Source organism: Talpa occidentalis, unplaced genomic scaffold, assembly GCF_014898055.3.
Source record: "Talpa occidentalis isolate TD23 unplaced genomic scaffold, MPIMG_talOcc4v2.1 talOcc4.4, whole genome shotgun sequence".
Taxonomy (NCBI): domain Eukaryota; kingdom Metazoa; phylum Chordata; class Mammalia; order Eulipotyphla; family Talpidae; genus Talpa; species Talpa occidentalis.
In genome coordinates, this window is record NW_023604295.1 from 44,867,221 (window position 1) to 44,885,609 (window position 18,389).

General features: G+C 36.3%; 1 protein-coding gene across 4 annotated transcripts in view; it reads left to right on the forward strand.

Annotated features, from left to right (window-relative positions):
* KPNA1 (karyopherin subunit alpha 1) overlaps positions 1-18,389 on the forward strand; it is a 47,883-nt gene that overhangs the window by 6,534 nt on the left and 22,960 nt on the right. For all 4 annotated transcript variants that reach the window (XM_037525448.2, XM_054700519.1, XM_054700520.1 and 1 more), the window contains 4 exons: positions 4,446-4,579; positions 11,815-11,922; positions 13,543-13,642; positions 17,365-17,459. In XM_037525448.2, the coding sequence (XP_037381345.1) occupies positions 4,451-4,579; positions 11,815-11,922; positions 13,543-13,642; positions 17,365-17,459 (432 nt within the window). In that variant the 5' untranslated portion in view covers positions 4,446-4,450. The remainder of the gene's footprint in view (positions 1-4,445; positions 4,580-11,814; positions 11,923-13,542; positions 13,643-17,364; positions 17,460-18,389) is intronic.

The following is an 18,389-nucleotide window of genomic DNA, read 5'->3' on the forward strand; positions in this document are numbered from 1 at the left end:
AAATTTGAATTGAGTCTGTTGATTTTAAACTTGAAAAATATCTTCCTTGAGCCTTTTAACTTCCTGCTGATTTGTTTATGGTGTCCTTCATTGAATGGATATTCTAAATTTGATGCATTGTTTCTTTGATAATATCTTATCAATTTTTTGTTTTCTGTTTATACAGAAATTTTCTAACCTTTCTGTTGAATTTTAAATTTTCACACATATATTAAATTCTTAGTCATTAGAATATATTTTGTTTTACAAACGCCAATTCTCTGAGGATTTTAAGGGCATACATATTTATTTAAAGTTTCCTTTTTCTTTCTCATTGCTCTGTTTCTTTAAGGTTCTATTAATTCTATTGGTCTTTTCTGGACTTTTCCCAGATGCTGGTAATCTTACGTCTGTTCAGATTAAGAGTGGAGGTCTCAAAACTGAATTGAAATCTCTATAGGTGTGACTTGTTCAAGGTTACGTAGGAAAGCAGGTAGTCATTTATGGGGGAAAGGAACCCTCATAATCCTTTTGGGCTGGTCAGTTCCTTTGAGAAAGAGAGCCTCCAATTTTCTTGCTGGGAGAATATTATACACCAGGCTGTCATGTTTTGAGAAATTATCTTAGAAAATGAGCTGGGGTTCTTACTGTTTATTGTGTTAATGTAACCCTGTTTTCTGTATAACACTATATTCTATAACTTTCTGTATACCTCACCTGTACCTTCACCTGCCCATTTTAGAGATTCTAGTTTCTTCAGAGTAATCCTCTTGGATGCATTGGTGAGGGAAGTTCTATGGGGACTACACCTGATGGGGGACAGGGAAGAAAGCAAACATTGTTTAAAAATGAACAATGATGTAAAAAAATATATAAATAAAAATTAAAAAAAAAGAAAAAAATCCTCTCAATTTGTGTAGTAGCTGAGGAGGGGTGGTTGCCTGACTATGCAGAAAGGAGAGGAAAACCTGGATATGTGATGACTTGTAGACTTCAACTAGTCTAGTATCTAGTACCTTCAGAGATACCTGGTGGTACTCCTGTTGTGAAACTTCCTGTTTGTGGGCAGTGTGAATCCATGTGTTTCTAAATGCTTAGGCTTCAGAGTTCTTCACTTTGCTACTAAAATGCTATTTGACCATCTGCTTTATAACCTTCCTAGAAGGTTTTGACATCTCACCTATTATCTGTTCTCTTTCCTTGTGGTTCATTCTTTACAACAGGTTTATAGAATAGTTTACCATATCAAACATTTTATTTCTTTACGTAAGCTCACTCTGATCTTTTCATTCTTTCCACAGCATTTTAATGACCGCTATTTGCTTAGTACTATATTTAGTATTGAAGGTTATACTTTTTAAAAAAGATTTATTAATGTATACAAGAGCTGGGGTGCAGGCCAGAGATCCGGAGGGTGAGAGGATTCACCAGAGACAGAGCGAGGGGCAAAACAGGCAGATGGACTGAAACAAACTGCGGAAGGGAGCAGCAGGTGAGACAGGAGAGGTCTGCTGCACCACCAGGGAGGCCCAAAGATTATAATTTCTGTGTTTTGAATTGTTAATATATTTTAGTGAGAAATGTATATTCTTTATGTGCCAATATTTAATTTGAAATGTGTAAGTCCCTATAAATGGCCAGATACATTGCAGAACTTACTAAAATTCAGTGATGACTATGACTAGGATAAAGACAAGTTTTCTTGTCTTTTTTACTTTCAACATGAAGGAAACTTTGTGCCATTTTGGGAAAAGATCTATTGAAAATAGATATTGAAAACGACTGTAAGGGAAGAGATAGTTTTTCTCTTTTATAAAGGTCTAAAGTATTGAGTCAGAACTTAGATGAAATAACAGCATGTAAATAAAATTCTAACTCAAAGAAATTCAATGTTTTAGGCAGTTCTGGAAGCTTCATTGTAGTCAGTATATGCTTTCAACTCTATTTGAAAGTTTTTTATTACCACCATATTTCTTCTGTAGAAAATTTGGGAGATAAAGGAAAATTCTAAAGTTTTTTGTATTCTGAGTTGTGGAGTATTTTTTAAAGTATAATGAATGAGTTAGCTTTTTATTCCCAGCACCCAGATTTTTTATAAGTTAGTGTTCTGTTTTTTTTTTTTTTTTTTTTTTTTCATTTCTTAATATATCATGATCATTCCCCATAACCAGACCTCCTTTTGGAATTTTTAGGTTTATAATTTTTCATTGTAACAATCACAGTGAATATTCTAATTCTAATATGAGGTACTCTTTTTATTTCCTTTGGAATTCAGCAGTTACTGAATGCTGGGGTGTGAATCCCCAAACTTCTTGGTAAATATTTTCTTTTAAGTGTTGGAATATTGAGAATATCTTTTATGGGAACCTTGCAAGTTAGGAACCCATAGATCTGGAAGGTGAAATCAGAACTCAGCACTAAAAGGTTATAATAAACTTACCAGTGAAAGAAGGTCTGAAGCAGTGACATGAAAGATAATAAAAATTTCTATTAGAGTCATGGAATTGGAGTTAGGAGATGTAACTAGAGATGAGCACCAATGAATTGACTGCAGCATTGACTTCTTACAGGAGATGCTTTTTGCAAGTTTTTCCAAACTTTGCCATCATTGAGCACTAGGTGGTGTCACTAAAATGAAAATAATTTTTAATTGTTTTACAAGGGAAAAATGGGGCAAATAGATTTAATTTTATTTTTTCCCTGAATTTTTATTAAAATCTTTTAAAATGACCTGTCACTTCTTGATTAGAAGTTGATAAAAAATGAATAATTAATATTCATAAGTGTGCCAAAATTTTTTTGTTCTTAAATTCATTAATGTGTAAATATATTTATAAATCCATGATTTATTTTGTAGTATAGTTTCTTGTGGTTTTGGTTTTTTAGTATTGAATGCACATCATGTTTTCTAATAAGATTGTTTAATTTACCTGATGATGTTAAGTATATTAGCATTTTATGGTTCCACAAAGTACATTATAAACATCAAATATTCAGACTGTTTATTAATGTGCTTGGAAGTTATAGAACTCAGTGAATTGCTCTGCACACTACATATATACCATCTTGAATATAATAGAAGTGTACATGTAGTGTGTTGTGGGTATAAATTCCTGAGAATGGAAAAAGTATTGAATGAAGGGATCTTGTACAACAAAGAAATTCAAATTTCATCTAAGAAATGCTTAACCGCTGGTTGCACAAGGGGTTAAGACGCAACCTAGAAGCTACCTGCAGCCACTGCAGCATGAGTTTGATCCGTGGCAGGGAGCTACCCACATGGCACAGCAGACCTCTCCTGACTCACCCACTGCTCCCCTCAGCAGTGTATTTCAGTCATTCCTCCTGTTCTGTTCCCCACTCTGTGTCTGGTGAATCCTTTCGTCCCCCCCATGCCTCTGGCCTGTACCCCAGTTCTTGTATGCATAAATAAATTTTTTTTAAAGTCAAATAAAAAAACGAATGCTAAACACTCATTTAGATTCATAGTCATTGAAGTAATACAATGTAAAAGGTGTTGATACTAATCTAAGAGCTGAGTGAAGATTAAATAGAAGAGCAAAGAGAAAGGTGGTTTTCTAGTTGTTGCAGGATGACCTCTTGTTCTTCAATGATAAAAGGACAACCCATTTTTTAAATAGGCAAGGAATCTGAATAAATATTTCTTTTATGGAGGATATATAGTTGCTAAAGATGCTCCATTTCAGTAGTCATCAAATAAATGCAAATCAAGATCAGTAGATAAAACTTCATCTCTATTAGGCTAGAATAAAAAAATTGTGATAACAAATGTTGGTGAGGATGTGGAGAAATTTACATCCCATATACACTGGTTTGTAAAATGGTGCAGTGACTTTGGGGAGAGTTGGGCAGTTCCTCAAATGATTGAACATAGAGTTGCTATATGACCAAGCAGTTCTATTTCTAGACATATATACAAGAAAAATGAAAACCTGTCTATATAAAAACTTTTCCACGAATGTTGATAGAAGTATTATATCCCAAAGTGGAAGAACCCAATTGTCCATAAGCTGAATGGATACATATAACAGGGTATATCCATGCAGTGGAATATTATATACAGTCATAAAAAGGAAACGAAGTACTTAATGTGCTTTACCATGGAAGAATTCTATACATCAGGCACTATCCATCATATTTAGTATTCTGTTACTATGAATTATCCAGAATAGGAGTAATAGTTAAATGGTAGCTAAATGGTACAGAGTTGTAGTTTTCTTTAAGATGACATTTTCAAAAATTGACTAAAGATGGTTGCATGTAACTGTGGCTATTAAAAAAAAAACCATTGAATTGTTTACTTTAAAGCTGTTAAATAATTTCTGCAGGGTTGGCCTGGGCATGTAAATGTTTAATAAAAGACTGCACTTTTAGAATAGCAGGCATCTTTACATTAAGCTCATTTATTCACTCCAATCACTCCCCCCCTCTCTTTTTCCTCCAAGGAATCATGACCACCCCAGGAAAAGAGAACTTTCGCCTGAAGAGTTACAAAAATAAGTCCCTGAATCCTGATGAGATGCGGAGAAGGAGGGAGGAAGAAGGACTACAGTTAAGAAAGCAGAAAAGAGAAGAGCAGGTAATTCCTTTACCCTTATAAATGTCTTTTAAAAAAATTTCATGTTTCATTTTAAGCCTAAAACTGCATTCCTTTATTTTAACTATAACTTTAATATATACATGCTTATATACTCCTCCCCACCACTGCTTACACATGCACACTATAAAATCAACATGCATGGAGAGTATAGAAGAGGAAGTAATACAAGTGGAATGAAGAATGAAGAAATCTGTCAGGTTTTTCTGTTCCTAATATAACCACTGTTTAATATTTTGGCCTATTTGTCTTCAGTGTATTTTATTTTTCTAAATTGAATTTTCCTTAAGATTTTATGGTCCTGTTTGCTAATGAATTCTCATATGACCAGCATAACATATGAGAAGCTTTAATTGAAAAATTATAAACATGTAAAAAATATGCTAGATAATGAACCTCATAAACTTTTCCTTCAGATTCAGTAATAGTCAACAATTTGTCACACTTGCTTCATGTTTGTGTATATGTATTTTTTATTAGTAAAGCAAAACCTTAGGGAATATTTCTTTTCACCCCTAGATAATTCTGTATTATAAGGGCATTTAAGAAATTGATTGATTGATCATCTTTAACCCTAGAATACCTACTGGAGAATCTGAGACTTTCACATTCACTTTATCTTTAAGATCAGGTGCAAGACAGGGATGTCCATTCTCATATTTACTATTCAACGTAGTATGGGAAGTCAGAGCTAGAGCAATTAGGCAATGGAAAATGTAAACGGAATCCCAGTTGTCAAAGAAGTAAAGCTATCACTATTTTCAGATGATATTATAATAAACAGAAAACTGAAAGACTCCATTAAACTATTAGAAACAATGAATTGGTAAAATGTCAGGCTACAGAAACCAATAAACAAAAGTTTGTTGCATTCCTTTACACAAATAATGGACTGGAAAAGAAAGAAATCAAGAATACAGTCCAATTTATAGTAACAGCAAAAGGTATTGAATACCTAGGAATAAGCCTAACAAAGGAGAGGAAAGAGAGCCTCCCCTGGTGGCGCAGCATTTGAGCGCTGGGTTGCAAAACTGCCCGCAGCCTCTGCAGCGCCAGTTCAATCCCCGGCCGCAGGCGAGGGTCCCATATGGCACGCAGACCTCTCCTTCCGCGCCCGCTGCTCCCCTCAGCAGTGTGTTTTGTCAGTCTGCCTGTTCTCTTCCCCGCTCTGGCTCTGGTGAATTCTCTCACCCTCCTGCGCTACTGACTGTACCCAGTATTTGTATAAATAAATAATCTTTTTTTAAAAAAAAAAAAAAAAAAGGAGAGGAAAGATCTGTTCAACAAAAACTAAAAGACATATAAAAGAAACAGGATGGCATGAGGAAATGGAAAAACACTCCACGCTCATGGATTGGAAGAATTAACATTGTTAAAATGTCCATCTTCCCAAGCACTGTATAGATTCAATGCAATGGCATTCTTAGAAATTGAGCAAACATCACTGAAATTTGTATGGAACCACAAAAGACCCTGAATAGCCAAAGCAATCTTCACAAAAAGAAGAGGAGTAGAGATTTAAAAGTATAATACAAGTTTATAATAAAACAGTGTGATAACTATTGGAATAAAAATAGACACACATACCAATAGAATGGCATTGAGACAACTCAGAAATAAACTCACAATTTATGGACAGCTAAGTCTATAACAGAGGAACTAAGAGTAAACAACAGAGAAAGGAAGTCTCTTTAACCATTGGGGAAACTATACAACCGCACACAGAAAATGAAATTAGACAACTCTCACAGCTATACAAATTATAACTCAAAATGAATAAAAGACTTGGATGTAAGGCCGGAAATCATAAAATACGTAGAAGAAAGCATTGGAAAAGCACTCCATGACACTGGCTTCAATAATATCTTTGTGCACTTGTCTTCAATAACAAGGAAAACAAAAGCAAAATAAACAAATGGGACTACATTAAATTAAAAGCTTCTGCACTGAAAAAAAAAAAGACAAACTAAAAATTACTAATAAAATGAAAGTATATACTGCCAAATGGGAAAAAATATTTGTATGTCTTACACCTGACAAGGGACTAATATCCAGTATATGCAAAGAACTCAAAGAAGTCAACAGAAAGAAAACGAATAAACCAATCAAGAAATGGGCAGAGGGCCTCCCCAGTGGCGCAGCGGTTGAGCGCTGGGTTGCGAGGCTGCCTGCAGCCTCTGTGGCGCAGATTCGATCCCCGGCTCCTCCCTGGCCACTGGAGGAGGGTCCCGCATGGTGCGCAGACCTCTCCCGCCGCCCCCTGCTCCCTTCAGCAGTGTACTTCTGTCCTTCTGCCTTCTCTGCTCCCCGCTCTGGCTCTGGTGAATTCTCTCACCCTCCCGCGCTTCTGACTATATTCAGTGCTTGTATAAATAAATGAATAAATCTTAAAAAAAAAAAAAGAAAGAAAGAAAGAAATGGGCAGAAAAGCTAACTAGACACTTCTTCAAAGAAGACATACAGATGACTGATAGGCATATGAAAAAATGTTCAGTATCCAAGGAAATGCAAAATAAAACCACCGTGAAATAACCACCTTACTCCCATTGAGAGTGGCCCTATCAACAAAACCAGAAATAGTAAAAGTTGGCAAGGATGTTCAGAGGAAAAAATCCTCGTATACCATTGGTAGGAATGTAGACTGGTTCCAATCTCTATAGAAAACAATAGGGAGGTCCCTCAAAATATTAATACCATATGATCCAGCAATAACACTCCTTGGTTTTTGTCCAAAGAATGCAAAAACTAATTTTTGGGCCTTGCTGTTGGCGCAGGCGGTTGAGCGCAGTGCTGTGAGGCTGTCCGCAGTATCTCAGCAGTGCCGGTTCTATCCCTGCTGGCCTCGGAGCAACCCACATGGCGAGCAGACCTCTCTTGTCTCGCCCACTGCTCCCCTCAGCAGTGTATTTCCTCAGTCTGCCTGTTCTGTTCCCTGCTCTGTCTCTGGTGAATCTCACTCTCCCGCACATCTGGCCTGTACCCCAGCTCTTGTATAAATAAAATAAGTCTTTAAAAAAAAAAAACTTCAAAAGAATATATGCACTCCTATGTTCATTATAGCATGCACTGTTTATAATATCCAAGTTAATGGAAATAACCTAAGTGCCCAACAGCAGATGAGTAGATAAAGAAGATGTTGAGAGAATACTGAGTTGTAAAAACAGAAAATCTTGTCATTTGTGACAGCATGTTTGGAACCGAAGGGGATTATGCTAAGTGAAATAAATCAGAAGAAAGACAAATACTGAGTGATTTCACTCTTACTTGGAGCATAGAGAAGCAAAGGAACAGGCAAAATTAAAACAAACCTAAAATTATGACTGTAAAATTGAGGTTGCTAGAGGGGAAGATTAGGGTGGGGGCCTATGATCTGTGGTGGAGTACTAGGTACTTGGTGGTGGGTGAGGTATGATAACCTAGATCTAAAGAGGTTTGAATCCATTACTTATATCATTTTCATTGTGGGAGATCTGAAATTGTGTTGGGCTTTAATGGTTTTCAAGAGAAGTTTTGGATTTTACTCTTATTTGAAATGTTAATTTTGTCATTTCATTATACCATCTTAATGGAGAACTTCTTAAGCTGATTAGGCATCTTAATACCACAGCAATACTAGTTTCATGCCTAATTTGTGAAATAGTAAACACCAATAAAATACGTACTCATTTAGGTATTGTTTATCTTTCCAAAATTGTTTTTTCATCTATGGAGAAAAGTCATTGGCCTAGGCCAACTGAACAGCTAACTGAATGGCTAGATTTGAGGTTAATAAAGGAGTTGATGTGACCAAGTACACAAAAGATAACTATCTTTTAGGACTGTCCTTTTAGCAGTGTGGCTTTTAATACCTGTGGCACTGTCCATTCAGCACTGACATAACTAAAATTGATTTTTGGCAAAAAATGTTAATTGTTGTTGTCATTCTAATTGAGCCTGTACTGGTAATATTTCATGTACAAAAAAACACTGCATTTACTATTAAAATATTTTCAGTTAAATACAGATTCTTTCGGACTCACTATAAGTAAGTAATGTGTTGCTAAAAAGTTTGTAAAAACCGTAGTGATAAAGAATGGAATCTTCCTTGTTGGTTTTAGTTACAAAAAATAATTTAAAATTTTTTTTTTTAATTTATGCATACAAGAGCTGGGGTGCAGGCCAGAGGTGTGGGGGGTAAGAAGATTCACCAGAGACAGAGTGGGGAACAGAGCAGGCAGATCAACCGAAGTACACTGTTGAGGGGAGCAGCAGGCGAGTCAGGAGAGGTCTGCTGCGCCATGTGGGTAACTCCATGGCTGGGGATCGAGCTCATGCTGCAGTGGCTGCGAATAGCTTCATAGTGCGGTGCTTAACCCCTTGCGCCACCAGGGAGGCCCCTTAAAGTTTGCTTTTTTGAGGCCCTGAATTCTAAATACTTTTTGAGTGCTAAAAATGATAGCCACATTTCTCTTCCAGTATGTAATTTGGTGACTGTCCAGCTGGGGATCGAACTTGTGCTACAGAGGCTGTGGCCAGCTTCATAGGTTGCATCTTAACCCCTTGTGCCACCAGGGAGGCCCCCACCAAAAATAATCTTTTGAAGTGAAGAACAAGTTCATAAGCTTGTGGATAGACAGCCTTTTCCCATTGTTTACCTAAGTTGGCAAGTTCAGGCAATATTGACTCTATAAATACGGTGTACAAATCATTATTTTTGCCACTTTTTTCTTTTTAAAAATTTAACATTTTCTCTGAGTAATAGTTGAAAAAATTAAATTGTGCTAAGGTACTTGAAACAAAACCAGCACTGTACCTGGTCTCATTTCCTCATAAACCACTTTCAACCTTCTAAACTGTTGAATGTGGTTTATTTTGCTACATTTCTAATTAATATGTCTGTGTTACTGCATATATTTATTAACTTAACATACTATGTATTGATGTTCTTTTGGGCCAGGTGAAAATTTAAGTTCTTATATCACTCTTTCCCTTACATCTATCTTCCTGTTATATTACAGTATATATTATTTTTTGGTGAGATGAATAATATACTGTGGCTGTATTTCCTTTTTTTTGTGCTTTGTGTTTTTCTGGAGTTAATTGTCTTATTTATTTATTTTACCTGTTTAGCCATCTTTGAATTCCTGGCTGCCTTCTTTTTCTTTCTTATAGCTCTTACTACTTTTGTCTGATTTTCCACTTGATTAAATTACCAGATAATTAGCAGTTCCATTTTTTTTTTCCCCTCTGGATACCTCTGCTCTACATTTTGTCTTTTTGCTCCCTTCAGTATTATTTATCCTTTGGATTTGCTACAAAACTTGTAGGCTTAGGACTTCTCTTTGCTAAAGAATTTCTCATTTTGTGAGATGATGTTAAATCCCTGTGATACAAATGGTATTGTGTTTTTAATTTCACATTCCAGTTGTTAATTAGCAATTGTATTCTTCATGACCTATAGTAATTAAAGATCACTAACAGCATCCTACCATGCCATTTTACAGTAAATAACACTGTCTGTGGATGTAAGTTTTGTAGTACCAATAGATTTAATTTAGTTGATTAAGCTTGGTTTTGTAGTCCTGTGTTTTAGGTAATTATAAAACAAAATTAAATCAAAATGAGATTAGAAATCCTTAAAAATGAACCAAAGAAATCTAATGACCTTAACTGTGTCATGCTGTTAGCTAAACCATGCAGGAATTATTTTAATATACTTTAAAATACAGCAATATGATAATTTCTATTGGAATATATGTTATAGACAAAAAGAAGTATAAATAAATAATAAACTACTTTTAGTAATCGTGTAGGATCAGTAGTTATCCTGAAACTGTATTTTGTGTAAGGATAAAGCAAGTATTTACGTAAATGTTCAGAACCTGGATTTTTTTAGCTTATGAAAATATGGGAATATAAAATCAAGTTAGGACTTTGAATTGGTAGTATCATTGGGGAGTCATGGTGTATTTTCTTTTAAAAACAACAACACAGAAACCCAACTCAAAGATAGTGAAATACTTTATAGCATTGAGCACCCCTAGATCCTTGACATTGTGGTTATTAGAATTTTTCAGTCAAAGGAACAAGACTTCTTGGAAAAATAGTTGATTCTCAGTTAAAATAGAGATGATTCAAGCTGAGCCTATAGTGTTTTGTAATAACCTGAGAAGAAGAACGTTAGCAGACCACTGAAATTGTGTTGAAAGATCAAGAAGATAGTTTAAACAGGCCCCCATTTATCAAAAATGGGATATATTCAGTATCAGAGAAGATAACCATGAGGACTTCTGCCTCCAACCAAAGTAGAGTAGAAAGGTCCACATTTACCCTCCTGTCTAAAACAACTATGAGTAAAGAGATAATATGCTTTTTTTTTAACTTATTTAGGATTAGAGGATGTTATTGTTGCTCCATCATGACTTGATGAAAAATACCTGTCTAGGACTCTTTAAAATGTAATGGAAGGCATCTTAATCCACTATTCTTGAGGGTTAAGAGTAAAGTGTTAAAATGATCCTGACTCATTTTAATCCTTATTTCCCCAGATGTAGTGGTAAGGCTATCCTATCACTTACTTTGCTAGGGGGAAGAGGGTGTGACCAAGTATGCCACAGGTCCGTTTTTCATATTACACTTTTTTTAATGTCATTTAATGTCAGGTTTGAATTAGTAAGTTTTACCTCGTTGAAGTGTTGATATTTTATTGTGATAGTTATTGAATTAGATTGTAAGACTGGAGAATTCTGAAATATTTCTTCAATAGATAATGTTGAATGTGACTCAAACTTTAGAATTTTATTTTATTGTTATTTTTTTTTAAAGATTCATGCATACAAGAACCAGGGTACAGGCTAGAGATATGTGGGGGTGTGTGAAGAGGATTCACCAGAGACAGTGGGGAGCAGGACAGGCAGATCTACTGAAATATAATGCTGAGGGGAGCAGTGGGCGAGACAGGAGAGGTCTGCTGCGCCATGTGGGTCACCTCCCTGACTGGGGATCCAACTTGTGCTGCATTGGTTGCAGATAGCTTCATAGTGCTGTGTCTTAATCCCTTGCGCCACCAGGGAGGCCCCAAACTTTAAAATTTTAAAAATAACTTTCAAAAAACTTCATCCCTATTGATGTACAAGTAGGCTGTTGTCTAGTTTGGATGTTGAACTACCTTGTGTTAGATTTGGATGGTGAACTACCTTGTGTTAGAGCTGCTGTAATAACAGTCATTTGTTTTTCAGCTATTCAAGAGAAGAAATGTTGCTACGGCAGAAGAAGAAACAGAAGAAGAAGTTATGTCAGATGGCGGCTTCCATGAGGCTCAGATTAATAACATGGAAATGGCACCAGTAAGTAAGATAATTGAAGAAACTGTCACTAGTGCTTTTCTGCTGAAGATATAAAGGTTAGGTACAAGCAAAAAGTATTTGGCATTTCATTTTTAAAAGAAGCCGTAAACTATCTCATGGTTCATTAAATGTTATATTTTGAATAACATGAAGTTAAACAGAATTTGGTAAATTATGAAAATTAATTCAGCTATAAAAACTTAAAGTAATTATAAAATGAAATTATTCCTTAAAGGTTGAATAACAAGGGATACTTTACAAGAAACCCCAATTTGTTGTTCTTTTCAGTTACAAAAATGGATGTTTATTTGATATAAAAAGTTGATACCATCTAACAGCTATTGGGATTTTCTACTGTAACCCATTTTGTGACTTGAGGGGTTGTATCAACGCAAAAATTATGCTTTATTTATATAGATCACTGTCTAGGTTTTCAGTTTATTATAGCTAGTTATCTAATGTTTTAATACATTATCTATGTATATACACGTACATATATTTACATGTACGTGCATGTGTACACATACAAACATATGCTGTAGGTGTTTTTTAAAATAAGCATTTCCTTACTTCCATTATCCATTCCCCTGCAGATACTGAGGGACAATGCTGTGTGTGTTCATGCAAACATTTAACAAAATAATAATGCTATGCTTACCTTTGTTTATTCAGGAATCAGTGTTAAAAATTCCAAAATAGTTACTTTTCTGACTCTTCAGAGGAGACTGCTTCACTCTCCCTTATGAGAATTCTTCAGTATTGGGTATCGCTTTATCCATCTAGCATTTACAACTCAGTGTAGCTTTCTTCACAGTCCTTTCTTCTATATCACTATGTATATTCACAGTTGCATGAAACCCTTCATGCAATAACTTTACTTCATTGTGACAGATGATCCCAAGAAGAAAGTTTACTAAGTCAGATAGGGATGGGTTGTACTAGGAAATACGAAAGTTCTAATAGAGAAAAAAAAAAAAATTAGTGGGAAACCAATGGTTTTAATAAAGCAAAAGCCAATACTGTTAAATGAACTTAAGAGCAAGCTGTTGAATGTAGCAGTAGTTAGATCTATGGTTTATATGAGACTACTCTATTTTCATCTAATAAATAATTTGTTGAGCACATACTATATGCAAATTAGTGATAGAGTAGTAAGTCAGGTTTTTGGCTTTCAGGAGCTTTGGTATATACTGGGTGAACCTGGACAATGAAGAAATAATACAGAAAAGTATCTAATGGTGAAATGGGCTGGGCACAGGATGAAACTAGAGTGATGTGATAGAGATGGAATGACTGTTGTGGAGTTGGAGGCTATCAAAAACATTCTGAATCATGCACCAGGCAGCCATATGAACAACAAGCAGAATAATAAATGTCTTGTTTTAGTATTTACTACTGAGATTACTTTCTCACCGTTAGGAGCTTTTTAATGATAGAATTTGGCTTCATCACCGCCTTAATCATCTAACATTTCTGAATGTAAGAAAAATATCCAGCCTTTGTGTAGCTCTTCTAGATAAATATAATTAAGTTAATAGCTTGCCTACAGTTTATGTTATCTTTGTTTTCCTTTGAATTAAAGTTAGAATTTTAATACTTGTGTTTTGTTTGTGATTGCAGGGTGGTGTTATTACTTCTGACATGATTGAAATGATATTTTCCAATAGCCCAGAGCAACAGCTTTCAGCAACACAGAAATTCAGAAAACTGCTTTCAAAAGGTGAGTTCTGAATATGTTAGGTTTATTTTTACATTTATTCACAAATCTTACTTTCTCATAATCTATTTTCTGGTTCACTGGTAACTTGCTTTGGAGTGTGTCTGTCAATGAAATAAAAGGACACATATCACCAGATATATAATAATGAGTTACAGCTGAGTTTTAATTTCCAAACTTATTTGTGCAATCTGATCAGAACCAGAAAAGAGCATTATTTTCATTTCTAAGGTATCTTGTGAAAGACCTTTAGATTGATAACATTAGTTAATATTTTATGTCAATTTAAACGGAGAATCTGCACTCTGTTTTAGGAAAATACAACTTGAAATACAACTTGAAAAAGCAGTAATTGTTTTAATGTTAGTTTACCACTGAAATTAAATATGGATTTACTGGTGTATGAGATAGTTACCCTTTTCTTGTATAATTATTATTATTTTTTTTAAAGATTTATTTTTATTTATTTATACAAGCACTGGGTACAGTCAGAAGCGCAGGAGGGTGAGAGAATTCACCAGAGCCAGAGTGGGGAGCAGAACAGGCAGAAGGACAGAAGTACACTGCTGAGGGGAGCAGCGGGCGGCAGGAGAGGTCTGCGCACCATGTGGGACCCTCCTCCAGTGGCCAGGGAGCAGCAGGGGATCGAACTGGCGCTGCAGAGGCTGCGGGCAGCTTCGCAACCCAGCGCTCAACTGCTGCGCCACCGGGAAGGCCCTAATCATTATTTTTTAAAGATTATTTATGCATACAAGAACTGGGGTACAGGCCAGTGGTGTGGGGGGTGAGAGGATTCACGAAAGACAGTGGGGAACAGAACGGGCAGACTGAATACACTGTCTGAAATACACTGCTTACGGGAGCAGCGGGTGAGACTGGAGGTGTCTGCTGTGCCATGTGGCAGCCCCCTGGCTCGCCGGGGATCAAACTCATGTTGCAGAGGCTGCAGATTCCTTCACAGTGCTGTGCTTATTAACCCCTTGTGCCACCACGGAGGCCCTCATTGATGATAAATTAATATATCTTTTTTTTTTTTTTTTTTTAAAGATTTATTTATTTATTTATACAAGCACTGGGTACAGTCAGAAGCGCGGGAGGGTAAGAGAATTCACCAGAGCCAGAGCGGGGAGCAGAGCAGGCAGAAGGGACCGAAGTACACTGCTGAGGGGAGCAGCGGGCGGCAGGAGAGGTCTGCGGCCATGTGGGACCCTCCTCCGTGGCCAGGGAGCAGCCGGGGATCGAACAGGCGCTGCAGAGGCTGCAGGCAGCTTCGCAACCCAGAGCTCAACCATTGCGCCACCGGGGAGGCCCAAATTAATATATCTTTTGATGTTAGCTAGAATAAAAACTTATCACTAGAACAAAAAAATTGTGTTTTTGTATGAAAACTTATTAAATAATTGAAGGCCATTATTATGTTACTCTTTTCCCACCCCTCTAAAAATGTCCTTTTTCAGCATGATGAACCTAATGGGTTTCATATCAGGTGGTCTTTTCCACACAGTAATACCTTCCTGCATATATTCTAGTTTGCCAGCCCTCTGTCTTAAAAATGTGGTAAATAGAATATGATACTCCAGATGTTACTGTTTGAAGGTGTGGTTAGCAATTGCTCTCCTTGTCCTGCGATTAAACATTTCAGTAATGCACTCTAAGATAGCATTAGTGGTATTTATGGCATAATAATGTTTCATTGTGTATGCAGCAGTGTAAACTCCCTAGCACTTTTTCTTCATGAATTGATTGTAGGTTTTGTCTAAGTCTTGTGGATTTTTTTAATTCCCTTAAAAAAATTCATTTGTGTTATAAATTTTTTTTAAAAGATATATTTATTTATACAAGAGCTGGGGTACAGGCCAGAGGTGCGGGGGGTGAGAGGATTCACCAGATACAGCGGGAAACAGAACAGGCAGACTGACTGAAATGCACTGCTGAGGGGAGCAGTGGGTGCGACAGGAGAGGTCTGCCATGCCATGTGGGGCCCTCGCTGGCCGGCCGGGATCAAACTTGTGCTACAGAGGCTGCAGACAGCTTCACAGTGCTGCGCTCAACCACCTGCGCCACCAGTGGAGGCCCCAAACCTTTTTTTATTGCTAACTTTGGCTTATTATTGTTCTTTTTGCTTTTTGTTTGGTTTTTGTTTTTGGTAATCCAACATATTAACTATTTTATTTTTATTTATTTTTACTTTTAAGAGATTTATTTATTTATGCATACAACAACTGGGGTACAGGCCACAAGTGTTGGGAGGTGAGAGGATTCATCAGAGACAGAGTGGGTAATACACAGCTGAGGGGAGCAGTGGGCAAGATAGGAATGATCTGCTGTACCATGTGGGTAGCTCCCTGGCTGGGGATTGAACTCGTGCTGCAGTGGCTGCAGATAACTTCAGAGGATGCATCTTCACCCCTTGCACCACCAGGGAGACACCTGTTTTCTTTTTATTTCAATCATAAAATTTATTTGTTGTCTTTATCTGAATTATTGGTAAAAATGTTCAGCCAGACAAGGAACATGTCATTAGAACTCTCCAAATTACTTTTGAATCACTAGTCACCGGTATCATAAAGACCATTGACTTGGCTAAGAATCCTTAGTAGTGGGCCTCCCCGGTGGCACAGCGGTTGAGCGCTGGGTTGCGAAGCTGCCCGCAGCCTCTGCGGCGCCAGTTCGATCCCCGGCCTGCTCCTTGGCCACTGCAGGAGGGTCCCGCATGGCGTGCAGACCTCTCCTGCCGCCCGCTGCTCCCCTCAGCAGTGTACTTCGGTCCTCTGCCTTCTTTGCTCCCCGCTCTGGCTCTGGTGAATTCTCTCACCCTCCTGCGCTTCTGACTGTACCCAGTGCTTGTATGTATGTATAAATAAATAAATAAATCTTAAAAAAAAAAAAAAGGAAGAAGAATCCTTAGTAGTACCATAATTCAACTGTTGTTTTTCTTGCATTGCTACATAAATGTTACCAAAACTTCATATCTTTTGCTGAAATAGCATGCTGATTGTGTAGGGCATTTCTTGTCTATTCATCTAACAAGTTTCTATTAAATGACTTATTTTATAATATACTCTTGTCATAAATAATGATGAGATTAGTTTGGCAAGTCATCCTTAGTGAATTCTTGCTGTTTACTACTTATTCCAACTGTAAAACTAAATCCTGCAAATATACTCAGAGTTCCTAATCCAGTTTTTTAAGACAATTTTAAAAACAGAACAGGCTGACTAAAAAGCTACATACAGAAAAGGGATAATAATAGCGGTTATCTTTGGATGGCTCCCCCCTATTTTCTAAGTATTCTAAAATGATAGAAGCACCAACTTTAATCTTTAAGAATTCTACTTATATTGACTTTGGTGGTGGGAATTTCATGGGGATTACACCTGAGAGGAGAAATTATCTATTGTACAAAAAGGAATGATGATGTTATATATCTATGTATGTTTTATATATATATGATGTTATATATCTATGTTTATAGACATATATAAAAAAAAGAATTCTACTTATACTTATTCTCATTTCCATGTTAAGGCTCACATTGTTGTGAAACCTTTTAACTCACCCCAGTCTCAAAGTAACCAAACTCAATTTTATTTTTTCTTTTTTAGATTTCCAACATGAAAGAGATGCTAAAATGGAGGGAGGGATTTTATGAAATATTTTTGAACTATAAAGTCCTTGCATTGAAATCAAAGGATTGTTTTCTTCTCTTTTTTTTTGGGAGACAGAACCTAATCCTCCAATTGATGAAGTTATCAGCACACCAGGAGTAGTGGCCAGGTTTGTGGAGTTCCTGAAACGAAAAGAGAATTGTACATTGCAGGTGCGAACGATTTTCATTTCTTCCCTCGTATATTGATTCCCTTTCAAACATACATTGTATATAAAGATTTGTTGATTATTTTAATCTATATGAAGGTTTGATTTTTTTGATAATGTTATTCCTAACCATGTTGGGAGCTGTTTTGAGAGCATTAATATGTGGCCCTTGACTTTACTCCTCAGAATTGCCATTTTTAGTTATGTAAAAATTTTTTGATGCTTGCTGATACTTATCTAGTAGGGAGTTGTTTGCTTTAGAGGATCCTCTGTGTGGGCTACCTAAAATTTGGTTTTGTGGAATTTTTACATTACTTACTAGCTTTCTCAGGGTTATGTAACAATGGCTTAGATCATCTACTCAGTAATTTCCAAACTTGGTCTTAATTAATCCTTCCTTCTAATCCCAAAGAGCTGATAAGGAGATAACATTATCAGGAATCTGTGCTTCCTGCTGTGATAATTTAGTCAGTCAGGACTATATTATATGGAGGTTCCAAGAAGAAATTCCTCAATTTTTGGGTTCGATGATTTGCACAGTATAGCGTTCTGGGAATTATCCAGAAATTTTTAATTACTTTTTTTTCCCTGAATAAAATTTTAGTAAATGGGTGATTTTTTTTTTTTAATACCTAGATTTCCTTGGAGTAACGAACTGAATCAGTTTATGTATTAATCTTTAACAGATGTCTGTGTCTCTTAAAAGATCTGGTCTTAAGGGCTCAGATCCTTTAGAGAGATCCTGCAACTATAGAAATTTGCTAGGTGGCATATAGTTTACAAAATGGGATTGTTATTTCAGATTAAATATTTACCAGCAGCAACCACAAAGGTAATTTTTACCTCCTCATTTGCTTTTGCTAAGGCTGAGGCATGTTTATGTAAATGACAATTCCCGTCCCCAGATTTCTTACTGTCCAGATCATTTTAAATG